At 41.7% G+C, this 17,145-nt stretch overlaps 2 protein-coding genes and 1 long non-coding RNA gene across 3 annotated transcripts in view; 2 read left to right on the top strand and 1 right to left on the bottom strand.

Annotated features, from left to right (window-relative positions):
* Positions 1-17,145, top strand: part of LOC148651237 (uncharacterized) — a 126,314-nt gene that overhangs the window by 76,625 nt on the left and 32,544 nt on the right. The window lies entirely within an intron of this gene.
* LOC148651239 (uncharacterized) lies at positions 1,516-2,209 on the top strand. Its single transcript, XR_015925702.1, has 2 exons — positions 1,516-1,637; positions 1,972-2,209. It is a non-coding gene; the product is annotated as an uncharacterized LOC148651239 (long non-coding RNA).
* Positions 2,082-16,894, bottom strand: cndp1 (carnosine dipeptidase 1). The gene is made up of 12 exons (XM_088601295.1): positions 16,871-16,894; positions 13,676-13,783; positions 12,924-13,067; positions 9,520-9,682; positions 8,752-8,840; positions 7,304-7,501; positions 6,630-6,714; positions 6,339-6,499; positions 5,531-5,695; positions 5,097-5,238; positions 3,798-3,945; positions 2,082-3,042 (listed from the first exon to the last, which is right to left on the bottom strand). Exons 1-12 carry the CDS (start codon positions 16,877-16,879, stop codon positions 2,979-2,981), a joined length of 1,476 nt encoding a protein of 491 aa, XP_088457421.1. The 5' UTR covers positions 16,880-16,894; the 3' UTR covers positions 2,082-2,978.

Consider the following 17,145-nt stretch of genomic DNA (forward strand, 5'->3'; position numbering starts at 1 on the left):
ATCACTGCCTGTTGTGTGTTTCTTCCTGTTGGGGAATACAGGGTTCAGGTCTCATGATGAGACTACAAAGTGCATTTTCTCCAGCTAGTCTATCCTTACTATCCAGTTTCTTTCCGCTTAGAATTCAGTGTTCAGAAAATGTTTTTTTATTATATTAATATTAACTTGCCTTGAACAGAAGATCACTGACAATTAAGGTTGTGTGTCTTGGTAACACAAACCAGGACATCATAAATTGGACTCATTGTGACACCTCTTTTAATGAATGGCCCATATCAAAACCTTTTAGATTGCTACTCCAAAAGAGGAAGGAGATAAACCCTGGCTGGAGGTCACCTGTCATAAATCCACTGCCAGAGCCTGAGGAATTCACCAGCGCGAAACCTACCCTGTGTGAAGACCACTACACCCAATGACGTCACAGACATTTCACCACCCATTATGCTATGATGTTACTGTTTCCACAGTTGTGATGCTCTATTTAACTCTGGCAACAAGACAGCTACATAATCACGTGACATTAACCATTGCTGTCTGAACCCCAACTGGAACAAACGAAGCTGAATTTGACCGCCAGGCAGAAAGACCCATGTAAACAGAATCATAAAACATTTATTTGAATCGTGTTTTAATTAGTATCTTTTGACATCAATGAGCTGTTGATCAGCCATTTGTAGCACAGCAGACTGACTCACATACAGTATGTTTATTTTGAATATTGGTATTCTATTAATAAAATGATATTCTTGCAATCCATGGGTGTATATCACTTTTGTTCGGACTGATCGATTGCTAGTACCTCAGAAACCCCCTGAGATTACTGTCCCAATTTCTAATTGTTACAGTTAAACCATCAATGAAATCACTATGCTGTTTTCTAATGATTTCTAGGGGATTCTCTGCCTGCCATCCCACATTCATTACAGAGATTAAGCACCAAAATAACCTAATTTGGGGAATATTCTCATGAAATCTCTCTTGTCATCTCTATAGTTTTTCAGATTTCAAATGTAAAATTTGGAAAAATGGGTAGATCTAGAAGCATAATAAGCTACCATATCTAAATGAAATTATTCAAATCTCCGTTCTTTGAACTGCCTTATTGTATATCTAAGTTAAAGAAGAGGTGTTGCTAAGTGCTCCTAGCCTCACTGTGCTCATCATTTTGTACCTGTTTCTGAGGTCTTTCCTCTGGCACAAGGGCTGATCTTGCCAAGTTTAATTGTGATGTGCTTGTGATACTCACACATTACATGCATAACCTACTTTGCATTTGTTGCTCCACTATACTAGAGTGGGGCATTGCTATGCCCACCCCATGTTTTCACAGCAGGCTGTGTCGCAGTTGCAGTGGCTGGGGACCACGCTGCCCCTCGGACTTGATTGTCATGGAGACAACTTCCACAGAGCATTTGGTTGTTGTGAGAACTCTCACAACACTTGGTGCTCTGGGGTGTTCAATTGCTGTGCCGTCTCTCCTCAGTGATTTGGCATTGACGTGTTCATCGCTTCACTCCTGAGCCACTTCCCAGCGTCCCAGCCGAGCCCTTCCTGATCCTGGTTGACAGTTCTCTTGGGCTCCACCAGGGAGCTCTGTCCAAGGCTTTGCTGTCCAGGGCTTCTCCAGGCTGCTGAGTGTGAACCACAGGTCAGGACCCTGCTTCAGACCCAGACCTCAGCAGATGACTCCCTTTGCCTGGTCTACAGTGCATCTCTCTGGTCCGCCCTGACGTCGCATGCTGGCCTGGTCTCTGGAGAAGACCCCCCCCAATGAGGGCACAGCTTGTTCAGCCCGGTATAGATGTGACTTGAGGATGACCGCCCTGACTGGGAGTATCCTGCCCGACCTCAAAGCAGGCCTCAGGCTCCAGATTCTTATGGCTCTCCCTGTCCTGCACTTCCTTTCCCTGCACTCCTTCCTGGATTCCAGCCTCCAGCTGCACTAAATGCTCATGGACAAGTGTCCTGGAGCTCAATCACAGCACAGCAGCCACAGCAGGAAGCACACAACTCACTGAAATGTCTTTAGAATTCTGCATCAGTGAAAGCATTACTGAAATTACTGAAGCATTGACACACTCTTCCCCAGGACACTTGACACCCTTTAATAATCTCAAACAGGTAAAGCCATCATAGATTTTCTGAAAATAAAAACCCAGTGCAAACTTCCATCATTTATAGATCTCCGACTCTGGAAAGTGTCCCAGGCTTGAGTAACTCTAAATCACTCTACAGCACATTAAATGTCACGTGACATTAATAGAAGAGTCAAAGGTCTAAACGCAGAAGACGAAGGACATGTTAGATATGTTTTCTACAAGCCATACAGCATGTTTCATTTTCCATCTGACAACATGAAAAAATGTAATTTTGCAAACAGAAGGGAACATACTCTAATCGGTATAGTAACATCCCAGAAGTGACTTCCTAAATCACTGGTGACAGACAAAATACTAATAGCAGAAGCATTGACTAAAACCCACTAAAACAGGAACATAAGCCGACTTTATATTAATGCTGTTAACAGGAGGAGAAATTACTTCATGCTGAAGGCAGTAGGATGTAGCTGTTCTACAAAAAAACTTTTACAAAACCAGACAGCCGTCTATTTATTCGTTTTGGAAAAAAAATGTTGTTTTGTAACTGCATCCATAATTTCACCGCAATCACTTCCTCAGTCATGGATTAGTGGGTGGTGCAGTTCAGTACCAAATTAACAAAATTATAATGGAAATGTAACTGCACTGATTCAATTAAAAAATCTACAACTGTTCTGTAACATATCAATTGATAAATCTCCCTTGATCTGAAAGGACTACATCAGCGAAATATTTGTGTAATGTGCTTGAGAAAAAAAATAGATTTTATTGATTTGGACATACTTCTTACACACGGCACCAAAAAATCACGACTTTCCTACAGGAGAGGTTGGCTGTTTCGCTAAATTTGAAGATTGTGTGGGATCCCCCTTGGGCTCATCAGACCTGTGCAACTTCATGGAGGTAGGCAACAAAGAGCTTAGTTCCTTCGATGTAGTTGTACCTGGAAAGCAAACACAGGAAGAGTGTAGAACACATTGAAAGTGACAGGACAACCTCACAGACTGGGCTGAAAACGGAGTATAGTAAACTAGTAAAGGCGTTAAAATATTTAGTGGGATGTGCTTGTTCAGGTAAAAGTGGATGTAAGGGATGTAAGGGTGGAAAACTGGTAAATAATGTCAACGACTAAGGAAGACATAAAGTTCTGAATCAGAGCATAACTCATTTATGATAAAATTGAGGTTCTGTTTGCAGACAATCTCTTCCTAGATTAGAGATATACTGTAAAACCCATGGTAGCTTGACATTGTGGACGCAGTTGTTTTAAATATAATCATGCACTGTTAATTAAGCAAATTTTTCTTATTTCCTTATAGAAATTAGACTAATCACTCACATGGCTTAAATGAATCTAGTTAACATTTGTTTCCCCAGGGTGTTCAGATACATAATATATTTATGATATGGGGCTCAAACCCTAAAAAAACTGAACTTGAACTGGATTTCAGACATGATCACATTGCCTTTACATTATGAAGAATTATTATCACAGTGAAACCCTAAATAAGTGCATTCGAAACATCTTTAAACCCAGAGCAGGTAAGGGAACAGGAGAGGCCAGATTACTATTATCCACTAACACAATTAAGGCAAGCTTGGAGAATGGCAGACTTCAGCATCCTAGGCTGCATCGATGTCTGTGATCTCCAAGAATGATTTACAGTAATGGAACTACTGTGCTGTCAGCGGAGTTACCTGCTCATCTTCTCATTTTGTGAGTGCAGGCCATCATCAAAGCCCCCAATGGGCAGCATGATGATCCTTTTCCCTGTGACGTCCTGAAACGTTCTCGCTATCGGGATGGTTCCTCCCTCTCGGATCATGTCCGGGTCCGCTCCCAGCACTGAGGGAACACGTCAGGAGGTCATTTTTACAGAGTCAAAGGAAAGACCCTTGTCCATAGTGCTGTCTCACTGCTATGCCCCTAAGCAGGCGGACAGCCACAGTTACCAGAGTTGTTTTTCTAAATACCAAAGAAAGCTTAAAATTTGAGGGAGACCAAGTGAATTCATGACCCCCTTCTTGGTCAGGAATGAAGGGCACATGGTGGACGCACCTGCGATCCTGTGATGTGTACTGTACCATGTTTAAAACATCCTGTTCAAAAAAGACGTCATAGAAACTGAACAACCCCTACTGCGAATAATAAATGAAGAAACTCATTGAAAAATCAATATCAATGAGTTATATATTGTCAATGTGGAAATGTGCTAATTGTTTTACGTTAGGTGTGAGCACTGACATGACACAGTCAGGCAGAGCTAAGGAGAAAGTTTTCTGAACATAAAACGCTCAATAAGAGCTTAAGGCCATTTGTGCAGTCAAATAACAGCTGCTCTGTTATGCTCAGGTGCTCAGACCACCTAAATAACTTCATGTGTTTCTCAACCTTAATCTCAACCTTACGCACGCAAACGCATTCCTTAAAAAATTACATTACATGTCATAGGTGGGATATTTTTATTCTTGTGTTTCTTGTATCACTACATATTTTTTACTTTGACGAAAACAATCAGCAGAGAAAGCTTCTCTGGTTGTTTAGCTTTCCATTTACATCAGTAACACTCTTCAGGCTTCAGCTGAGTGTGCATTGTAAAGATGCCATACAACAAACTAAAGAAAATGTTTTCATTAGCACAATCAAAACCAGAATTCAGATTGCATAACATTTCTACATTCTGAAAAACCTGAAAGTCTCTGGGATTCTTTTGCAAGCTTACGGTTTATGACAAACATCCCAACTTGTTCCATCTTTGTAAGGGACTGTTGACACGATTTAACAAAATTCAGTTAATCCAAACAGCACCTGTACAGGCTGGGTCAGGATATGACTGCCTATCATGGTTCTAGACTGATAGGCACATCCCAAGGGCAGGAGCACTGACCACATGTTTTGTGTTAATTAGTTCTCATACTTGGTCTTCTACCAAGTATTGTGCAACTGCATAAGAAGAATTGAGAGCTCAAGACTCGCTCCAGGGCAGAAGGGATTACCTGTTTTTACGGCTCTCTTGCCTGCTTCATACAGTGAGTCCTTCAAGTCAGCCACCCAGGGCTTGGCCCCAATGACCATGGTCACCTTCAGCTTGTTTGGGCTGTTGCGTTTAGCAAACTCAGCATTCAAATGGTCAGACACCTGCAAGGAAAGACCCAACGACACTGTGTTTAGAAGGAATTAGGGATTTACAGTACGAAACTCCATCAGAGTAGCCATGAGCTCCAACACAAAGGCGCTAATGTACACGTCTCATTCAGTGGGTCTTTTTAAAACAGGCAGATATATAGGCAGTTTCCCAGAGTCCTTGTCCCTGGTGTTGCATTCAGGAAATCCACTTGGGGATGAATGATTATGGCTTTTCTGAATCTCCATGTAGGAAGGCCAGAGAACACAAGCAGTGAAGTACAAATCCCTGCTTTCTTTTCCCTACCTGCTTTTCCACAAGCAAAGGGTCCATGTCAGGCACCTGTCGGATTGAGAACTTGGCAATGACTTTGGCAGGGATGACGGTTTTTGTCCCAGGAGCAGAGAAGGCTCCTTCTATGCCATGAATGGACACCGTGGGATAGCGCCAGCGATGGGCAAGGAGGTCTGCCTGAAGGAAAATCAAGTTAGTGTACTGTCTCTGAGCAAAATTCTTCTTTCTGCCAAAGGCCTTTTTAAAACCATTTCAGAAATTTCCAAATTCAGTTTTAATTCTGTCCCTCTGATCTCAACAATTTAAAGTGACTAGAAAGCAAGAGTGGAAAGGTTTTCTTTAGTGATGAACTTGCCATGTGGCCAAGAAATTGAGGTTCTGGATAAACTATCTGTTTAGGACTGTTTCAGGCTCCCGTTTTTCGTACTGTAAGATACATCCCTGGAGTCCTGTCTTTGACATTGAGAATCACTGCTTTAAACATCACTCTGCGGATCAAAAGAGGCATGAAAGAACAGAATGTTTCAAATGTGCAACTGAGACCACTGCAGGAAATGTGTAGCCTTTTTTTGCAAATTGAACACATCTCATCACATGTAAAAAGAATCATTTGGTCTCTTGAGCTGAGATGGTTTTTCCATTGTGGTTTGGGCACACTGCCCACTCAAAAGAGAAGAGGATTTATATAGAAAATTTGCCTGAAGAATCTGGCCAAAGGAAAGACTTTCTAAACTTGCCTTCAGTGCCCTTGACATGCCAATTGGCAGCCTGTCAATACTAAACAGATTTCTTTGAGATGGCACAGGCCCTAAATATTTACCTTTGAACTATACATGAGACGGTCAACCCCAATTTTCCTCCGGTAGCTCTCCAGGTCAAACTCAATGCCCTCATACAGCTTCATTTCCTCCTCTGTTAGAGCAGCCACAGCCTCATTGATTCCAGGGATCAGGATTTTACCACTGGAATCAATTAGGGTGTCTGCAAAGAACAAACCTGTCAGGCAAATGCTGGAAACATCAAAACACAAATTGCTACTCGGAACTTCCTCTGCCATTACAGTCAAGTGTGTGCGACAGTCTCTTGCATTAGTTAGAAGAAACTGGGTTACCTAGGATACCGATGAGATCTGTCATGGGCTCGAATACTGTGCCCCCAAAGACTCCAGAGTGTAAATCCTGTTTCGGACCCTCCACCTGTGGCCAAGAAATGTGCAATAAGGAAGTTTAGACGAGGTCAAAGAGGATGCTTGGAAAGTTAGAGAAGGGCTCATTTATCTCTTTTTGCTAATCAAGGCAATCTCGGGGCATTATCATAATATTTTAAATTAAGACCCTTTATCTATTTGGATAAGGATAAGGACGGGGTGGTCCACATACTGTACATTAAACAATTAGACTGACTTTTGTTAGCTTTGATTAAAACTGCCTGAGAGTCCCTATTTGTGAACACTATTTTATTCAATAACACATAACAAACATGCTCACACACAGAAAGTTATTTTACACTCTGCACAGTCTGGCGTAAAAGAGCTGTTTATTAAAAGAACAAAATCTATGCCTCATTGAAAGAAATCAATAGACGAATGCACCCAAGTATAGAGAGGCAACCTTGCTGCACAAAATAAATGTTCAGTGTTTTTAGGCAGGTGTGTAATTTACTACTATTTTTCTCCAAAGGTCAATCCTGCAAGGCACAGCAGGTGGTGACTTGATGTTTAGATCTGTGAGGAAAAAAAATCACTGCCCTCCCACCTTATGTTTTGTGCTAAGGCTGTCTTCTCACCTCTGCCAAGAAGTAGCAATTGCCTCTGGTCCCATAGGTCAGAGCGGGCTTGCGACTCAGCCAACCACAGTCTGAGATGATGATGTAATCAACGTCAGAGAAGAAGGTGTGGTTGTGCTGAGAGATCATGGCATCCAGGCCGTTCGACCCAGTTTCCTCCATTCCTTCGAGGATGTACTTTACATTGACGGGGAGTTCCTGAAATAAGAGTGAGAGGTCTTTTGAAACAGCTCAGCGCAAATAATAATAACAATAATTGCTTACACTTATATAGGGCTTTTCTGGACACTCCACTCAAAGTGCTTTACAGGAACTGGGGACTCCCCTCCACCACCACCAATGTGCAGCTCCACCTTGATGATGCGACGGCAGCCATAGTGCACCAGAACATTCACCACACATCAGCTATCAGTGGGGAGGAGAACAGAGTGATGAAGACAATTTTTACCGTAGATAAGTATCACTAGGAGGCCATGATTGGTAAGGCCAATGGGAAATTTGGCCAGGATGTCAGTGTTACACCCCTACTCTTTTCAAGAAAAGCCCTGGGATTTTAAATGACCACAGAGAATCGGGACCTCGGTTTTTACGTCTCATCCGAAGGACAGCGCCTGTTTACAGTATAGTGTCCCATCACACTATACTGGGGCATTAGGACCCACACTGACCGCAGGGTGAGCGTCCCCTACTGGTCCACTAACACCTCTTCCAGCAGCAACCTTAGTTTTTCGCAGAGGGTCTCCAGGTACTGACCAGGCTCACACCTGCTGGGTGATATGGATGCTGGCCAAATCACAAAAGGCATTAGTTTTCACAACCACAGTGAACCCCTGTGCAAATTTCAATTAACAAATCAATAGTTACAAACATTTGCTACTAGCTAATGATAAACATGGGTGAAAAGGCTTAAGTTTTATTAGTTTGATATTATTTTGTATCAGATTTTTTTTTCTATCTTAGCATCACGTTGTGGTTTGCTGTGTTATTGTGTGCAGTAACTAGACTTATGAGAGGACAGCATCCAGTAGCAACAGGACTTTCACCATTGAGACAAGACAGTACTACTTTGTTACAGAAATGGACTCCACATTTCAGATTGTCATACCATGACTGGAAGTTGTCAAGCCACACGTCTTGAATGTGTCTGTTACAGATGTGTGCCAGACCACATCAAACTCCTCTCTCTAACTAGAGAGACGGCTTACTTGCCTTTTTACACTAATCCTTTTTACACTATTTTTTTCTATCCAAAACTAGAAATCTAAAACAAAAATCTTGTGTCAAAGATAACAGAACTACCACCCGAAACTGTGTACTTCAGGATGTACCCAAAGTAAACGTTCAAGCAATTGAAATCCTGATGCACCCATTCAGCCAAGAGCTTAGAACAAGTTCAGATTTTAAATTTGTATAGTTCAGCCCACACCTAAAGTATAATTGAGACTCACCATGTTGAGGGCCTGATAAGCTTCAACTGCATGTATCCAGGCCAGAACTGGAGCCTTGTTATCCGAAGCCCCTCGGCCATAGAGATTGCCTATTCTCAATGTAGGAGGGATAAAACAGAAGTAATGGCAAAGGTGAAATATTGTATGCAGTAAATATGTACAATGGCAACTTCATATTTTTAATTTTGCACTGTGTTAATATGATGTAGAATATGTGTTGACATGGAGACAAATATATTATAAATACCTAATGGTTATAATGAATTATCTTAATTATAATTAAGAATTAGTGGAGTGCACGAATTTAACAATAGTTCCTAGATTTCTGGCTAGTCTCTGGGCACTTTTCTTGCTCTTACAATCCCACTACAAACTAGTAATTAACTAACTACTCTGATCAGACTAAAGAAGATGACTTTATTGGCCATATACAATTTCTGGTATCAGGGATTTTTCTTTTAGCATACCCCAAGCTGCTCTCCATGAGACACACAGACAGGGAGAGAAGCTTGGGGTCAGAGCACAGGGTCAGCCATTTATACAGCACCCCTGGAACAGTTGGGGTTAAGGGCCTTGCTCAGGGACCAAACGGAGTAGGATTCCTCTGCCAGCCGTGGGATACGAACCAGCAACCTTCCAGCCACAGGCACAGATTCCGCACCACCCCAAACATTGTATTCCTGTGCAGGAGTACTGTTACACCGTACCTGCAAACCAACACCTGAGATAAAGGAGGACATGTGGTGTGTGAGAATCAAAGGCCCTCACCATTGATCTCAGTGAGGTTGTAGGGATCCGTCGCCCAGCCGTCCTCCTTCTTGGCTGGCTGGACATCAACATGGCCATAGATGCAGACAGTCCGTTTGCTTGAGTCACTGCCAAACTGAGCAGTGACAACTTTGGGGAGGGGAATTTTTGTGCCATCAGACAGCTATCAGAAACAAAGGAAGAGGTTTAATATAAGGAGAGAGAACTCATACACAATGGGACAAGACAAGGACTTCCTTTAACCTCTGATTCATGCTCAAGTGTCTTCAGGGTTGTTCAGGGTTAGTTTTGACATTTCTGAATGTTGTATTACTCAAGGCAACAGGCACTAGTAAGCCACATATTTCAGATTACCCAGCCCTTTGTTCCTTCAGTAACACCAATTTAAAGCCATGAGAGTGGGACCAAGGATTGCGGAGTCCTTGAATGTCATCAATGTCAACCTTATCTTGCTGAGAGAGTCATTCTGTGCTTCTGAGGTCTCGCTCAATCCCCAGACCTTTAGGGGACTCTCTGAGCACATGCTCCAGTGTAGGAGAACTGCTGGGGGCCTCACGGCATACTGTATGTGGTCCAAGGTGAGAGGAACTTCTGGCACATGATATAGTGGGGAAACCCACGCTGTGCTGCTCCTCTCCTGTGGCACCACATCAAACTGGAAGCGCAGCTTTCGACTGAAGACAAAGAACTCATCTCTACATTGTGCAATGTTACACCTCAGCCACAGGAAGAGGGAGGGGCAATGTCTTAAGCTCAGCAGTGTTTTATGGAAGGACATTGGACACAGGATTAGACCTTAGGGTTACAAAAACACAAATCACGTTTTCTCAGTTATTAGCCTAAGTGTAGTGAAATAACTGGGGTTACAAATGTGTCCTCTAGGAAAAAGAGCAAAGCCTTACAATATGTCACATTACGTCACATTAATCTTGATCACAAGGCACTCTACTCTCAATGGGCATCTACCAAACTCTCCTCCCAATGTCCAGCCTGCAAGTGAAAGGTCGACAAGCACTTAGGAATGTAAAGACTCTGATGTGGTATCATTTATTTTTGAATAATGTAAAAACATAGTAAAAGGTAAAAGCTTCTGGGAACTCATCTGGCATCAGAGTTCACAAAGCTAGGACTGGGAAGCTCATCGCAGATATGCCTGCTCAGTAATACTCCGTTCCTACTGCCAGCTACAGTACATTACCGGTGGGCCACCAGAATGAGGGTTGCATGAGGTAGGAGATCACATCAAAAGAAAACAGGTCAGCAATGATTATCATCAGACATTTAATTTATATCTAAAATTATTATTATAATTATTATTGTTGTTGTTGTTGTTGGGTGCAACTCATCCACTACGTGTCTGTGCAGGGGCAACAATGACATTGACCTGTTTTTGACTAAACATTACACTCTCTGCTTACATCTGGTTTTTCCTATTAACAACTTTTTGGGGGGCAATAGACAGTATGCTAGGGACTTATATATTATATACTTATATAATTTATATACAGTGCCTTGCGAAAGTATTCGGCCCCCTTGAACTTTTCAACCTTTTGCCACATTTCAGGCTTCAAACATAAAGATATAATTTTTTTATTTTATGTGAAGAATCACCAACAAGTGGGACACAATTGTGAAGTGGAACGAAATCTATTGGATTTTTGAAACTTTTTTAACTAATAAAAAAATGAAAAGTGGGGCGTGCAAAATTATTCGGCCCCCTTGCGTTAATACTTTGTAGAGCCACCTTTTGCTGCGATTACAGCTGCAAGTCGCTTGGGGTATGTCTCTATCAGTTTTGCACATCGAGAGACTGAAATTCTTGCCCATTCTTCCTTGCAAAACAGCTCGAGCTCAGTGAGGTTGGATGGAGAGCGTTTGTGAACAGCAGTTTTCAGCTCTTTCCACAGATTCTCGATTGGATTCAGGTCTGGACTTTGACTTGGCCATTCAAACACCTGGATACGTTTATTTGTGAACCATTCCTTTGTAGATTTTGCTGTATGTTTGGGATCATTGTCTTGTTGGAAGATAAATCTCCGTCCCAGTTTCAGGTCTTTTGCAGACTCCAACAGGTTTTCATCCAGAATGGTCCTGTATTTGGCTGCATCCATCTTCCCCTCAATTTTAACCATCTTCCCTGTCCCTGCTGAAGAAAAGCAGGCCCAAACCATGATGCTGCCACCACCATGTTTGACAGTGGGGATGGTGTGTTGAGGGTGATGAGCTGTGTTGCTTTTACGCCAAACATATCGTTTTGCATTGTGGCCAAAAAGTTCGATTTTGGTTTCATCTGACCAGAGCACCTTCTTCCACATGTTTGGGGTGTCTCCCAGGTGGCTTGTGGCAAACTTTAGACGAGACTTTTTATGGATATCTTTGAGAAATGGCTTTCTTCTTGCCACTCTTCCATAAAGGCCAGATTTGTGCAGTGTAAGACTGATTGTTGTCCTATGGACAGACTCTCCCACCTCAGCTGTAGTTCTCTGCAGTTCATCCAGAGTGATCATGGGCCTCTTTGCTGCATCTCTGATCAGTCTTCTTCTTGTCTGAGCTGAAAGTTTAGAGGGACGGCCAGGTCTTGGTAGATTTGCAGTGGTCTGATACTCCTTCCATTTCAAGATGATCGCTTGCACAGTGCTCCTTGGGATGTTTGAAGCTTGGGAAATCTTTTTGTATCCAAATCCGGCTTTAAACTTCTCCACAACAGTATTACGGACCTGCCTGGTGTGTTCCTTGGTCTTCATGATGCTCTCTGCGCTTTCAACAGAACCTTGAGACTATCACAGAGCAGGTGCATTTATACAGAGACTTGATTACACACAGGTGGATTCTATTTATCACCATCAGTCATTTAGGACAACATTGGATCATTCAGAGATCCTTGCTGAACTTCTGGAGTGAGTTTGCTGCACTGAAAGTAAAGGGGCCGAATAATTTTGCACGCCCCACTTTTCATTTTTTTATTAGTTAAAAAAGTTTCAAAAATCCAATAGATTTCGTTCCACTTCACAATTGTGTCCCACTTGTTGGTGATTCTTCACATAAAATAAAAAATTTATATCTTTATGTTTGAAGCCTGAAATGTGGCAAAAGGTTGAAAAGTTCAAGGGGGCCGAATACTTTCGCAAGGCACTGTATATATTATATTTACAATGTGTAATACAACTTTTTGTGTACTGCTCTGTTTTTTGTAATCTTTACTGTGAGCAACATTTTTTAGTGCACTTCTCACTGACTGTACTGACTGTATTTTATGTACTGTATTGTTGTATTATTTCATTACACTGTGCTGTGTTGACTGTGCTACACTTCTGTTGCACTGCAATTTCCCTCACAGGATCAATAAAGTATCTATCTATGTAACTTCTCAGGGAAGTATAGGTACAGTAGCTGTAGATCAGTACCTCCTGATCACCAATGTCTACCAGTTCCACCTTTCCACCCATTTTTCTCAGCTTCTCTGCAGTGATGTCCATCATGTGCTCCAGTTCAGCCCTCTTCAGTACATCGCTGGAGTCGCTCTCTACAGCCACCCAGTCACGCAGGGTCTGCAGGGGCACAAACAGGCAACAGGCTGGCAAATTGGGACAAAAAACCCATTTGAAAAAAAACAAAACTTGCCCATGTAATAAGGGTACAGTCTGATATCAGTTGGGAATTAAATAAAACTCTACTTGCAATGTGGAAATAATTTAAAACAAAAATAACACCTTATTATGAAAGGTCAGCTTCCATTATAGCTGTTAGAAGCAGCAGGTCTGCAGTTGACTTTAGACACTACTGGAATTGGAGGGTGACAACACCCACCTTTTCTGCTGACCCCCCGGATTGTCCCTAAAGATACCCTGGGGTCTGTAGGCCTCCTGGTTATGAATGACAGCTTTAGAGAATAACAGCAATCACTTCTATATAGATGACAAAACTATTGCCAGGCAAGGCAACAGTCAGATTGAAGAATACAAACTAAAGGGATTTTTAAAAAGCTGTCTGTGCCTCCATTAAAAAGAAATCCATCCATCCACTTTCTAACTGCTTTATCCAAAGGAAGGTTGCGGGGGGCTGAAGCCTATCCCAGCAAGCAGAAAGCAAAAACAAAAAGAAAAAAAACTCTCACTTCTCCCACTCCCAATTCTTAAACATGCCCTGAAAAGCCCACCTCCACATATTCATCCTGGTGGCTGTCAACATATCGAATCAAGGCATCCAGCTGGAATGGGTCTGCTTGAGCCGTGAGCAGGAGTGTGGACAACAGTAAGAAATGCAGCTATGGGGACAAAACAACAATTCTGAGCATGGAGATCACATTTGAAAGAAAAACAAAATAACTGAACAATATCATAGTAGAAAGCAAAATACATAGCTGTCAGTTACCAGGAATGGGGATGAATGTCCTTCACGTCTTAACCTTTCTTATTTCCTTAAAATGATTCTGTATCTTTCAGTAGTATCTCTGCTACAGTTCTTGAACAGCCTATTGAGACTCCTGTCGCATTATTAACAGCCTGCACTGCATTACTATTTGACACTACACGGCTTTAATAGGGTTCACTCCCAAACATCTTGGGACAGAGGTGTGCGCTGCTGTGGATGGACAAGACAAGGCTGAGAGCCGAAGGGCCAGTCGGCCTTGTGTGAGCCAGTGTCTGGCAAGGGAGTGACCCATTCAAGACCAGCATTCCGGTACTTGACACACATTAACGGGTTTGAGTGATCAGCCCTTTACCCTACAGCGCCCTGCGTGATGAGCCACACTCTGTTTCACCTCCACTTTGCACCTCAGACATCACTGAACATAACTTCTTTGGTTTCTATACTTTTATGTCAAATTGATATGACAATGGTATACAGACATACAGCAACTCAATTGCCTTGAGGAGTCAGCCAGTATACTGCAGAACTGTACTGATTGTGAGGGGGCATGTTTTATTGAAAGGGTGGATTTGCTCTTTCCTTTTTAACTAAATACCTTTCAGACGCCACATTTGTTTTCTTTCAAAATTATCTCCACATGCAAATGTATATAGTATTCTCAGTTGTTTTGATGGAAATAAGAAAATCCTGATTATTGTAAGGTTAAATATTTGAATATCTCTCCTGTCATCCATTATGCCCGGTTTGTTATTGTTCATTTAAGTAACAAATTTATCCGAATGGTGACTCCCAAGGGCACTACACTAACAATTCAGAATCAAATCATTTAACTACAGAAAAGTACAAACTTTCCATTCTGTTACAAAGGCTTTTAAAAAAGGGAATTTTACATTTGAATTTTAAAGTTTGAATACGGTCATAAAAAAAACAAATCTAAAGTCTCTCAAAAAAAGGAGTTCATGGGCACTGAATACTACCGCTTACAAGCTTTACAGTATGAGCAACTAAGCGTGCACAGCTAACACTGTGATTATCTGCTGTGATATGAAAGCTCTTAATTATAAATGCAACAATACGACATTCTAAATCTCTTCGGTGGTGTGTACTTCAGTATTGAAATCACAACAGTGCAAAAGCTCGCCATGGGCACTGTCTCATTGTTACTGCGCTACGGTTGACATGGTGATTATTAGCTGTTTACCCGGGCGCTCCCAGTTCCTCCTCCGCTGCTCCCTGGCCAGACACCCCGTGTGCACGTGTCCTGACACCGCAGTTTGAACAGCTCTGCTTAGCCTGAGTCCGGCAGCCTCCTGACACGGAGTGTTTTTTATAATAGGAGACACGATTGCCGCTGTCCTCACTGTTCTGCCATTACTTTCTAAGACGCTTTAAGGCGACAAACATTGATATGCGACTAATAATCGTTACCTTATTAACACATCGTGCGTTATTGTATGGAGCAGTGCACACTGAAATATTGCCAAGACTCACTGTATAAACTGCCTTTATTAAGTTTGTTCTAGCTGACCTGAAATTATTAGAAAACGTGTTACTACTAATATTATTGTTGAGTCAGAGAACAGTACACTACGAACTGTATTAACAGGCATGTCCATATCCAGTGGTCCTCATTTAATCCGGGATAGTTTTAAAAACAGGTCTTCACAATGCTCGGTGGTATAAGTAAAGACAGCACACGTTTTTTTAAACTTTTTTAATTTGAGTACCCATTTTAAGACTAATTGCAAAATAATTATTCAAACTAATTCAATTACAGGGAAAAAAACAACCGAACAATTCATTATTACGCACTTATTGATCGCATGAAATTGTTTAAAGATTAGGAATATAACCAATGAAGCCACGCACTCATGCCTCCTCACACATTAAGTGGAACCGAACCACCAGGTTAAAGTAGTTTGTTTGTTTTATTAATTAGCAAGGAGTACTCCAATAAATATACCCCTTACCATGGTCACTGGCAATGAAGCACCACTCAAAACGTCTGGTTGTTCAATCCTGCTTCCCCTGCACGCTTTTTGTCGCCTGTGGCCATAATTTATACACTCTGGAACAAACTCCTCCTCATCTGGCTGGAAAGGGACTGTGTCTAGCTCTATCCTCGCGAATTCTGGAGCAAAACCAGAACTCCTGCGCCCTGCCTACTGACCGCCCTACTATACTGTATATCTATAAAGAGGCGGTATACGGTATACGCGGTACAACTATACGTAACTCAATATACATTATGCATTAAGACAGTTTGTTGTACTTTCAACTACCCACGATTCTCGTTTTAAGTGTGTACACTACCAGTCAGGTAACATTATGGCAGCTGGAGAGCTACAGCACTTGAAGGGCCAAACTACTGTAAGGTGGTCACTTTTATGACTGCATCATGCAGTATATCTCCTTATGCAGTCTAATTTGTTATATAATGGAGCAAAAATGCAGAAAAGCTTCAGAAAATTCAAGTTTGCATGGCGGCAAAGAATCCTTGTAATCTTATAAACGTTAAAGGGAAAGTGAACCAAATTTGCTACATTTTCACTTTTAAGATTTGTAACTTTAACTTTGAACACAACTGTAGTTGTGACAATATTTGCACCAATAAGGGACTGATGGTAGACTTACTGCAACCAAAAGCAGATGGGTGAAAGAGTAAGAACAGGCAATTTGTAAGTCTTATATAAAAGAGGCCCTTTTTGATTCACAGAAATCTCACACAGTATTACAGTATGTGTTTGGGTGAGGTTTGCAAGTTGCAACAAGTAGCAAGACACTACACCAACTTAACTGAAACTTCTATCTTATCAGTTAAGCTGACGGACCCCAGCAGAAGATTTATCAGAAACACAATGTGAACTGAAATTCTACTGATCACAAAATGACAAAACACATTGGCCAAGTATATGATCAGAGCAAGAACAAGGTGAAACAAGATCCTGTTGAACTACAGGCTAAGTTAAAACTACTGTACCTGACACATGCAGAGCTGGTTACCCAGAGAAGACAACTTGTTTCCACTACCAGCAGGGAAAAGCAGAAATTCAAGTTGCACTGTCAAAAATAAAAACAAATCTTAAAATTCTCACACTGCCAGTACTAGAGCAGCTATGAGTCCTAAAGTGGAAAAGAGAGAGAAAATCAAGAGGTGGGAGCAAAGTATGTGGTCTTAAGTCACAATCTAAGGAACACAGTGAGCCTCTCCAGTAAAAATGAAAAGCCTCCCAGAAACCTTGAACATGCCTAATG

This window comes from Lepisosteus platostomus, chromosome 12 (genome assembly GCF_059453375.1).
Source record: "Lepisosteus platostomus isolate fLepPlt1 chromosome 12, fLepPlt1.hap1, whole genome shotgun sequence".
NCBI lineage: Eukaryota > Metazoa > Chordata > Actinopteri > Semionotiformes > Lepisosteidae > Lepisosteus > Lepisosteus platostomus.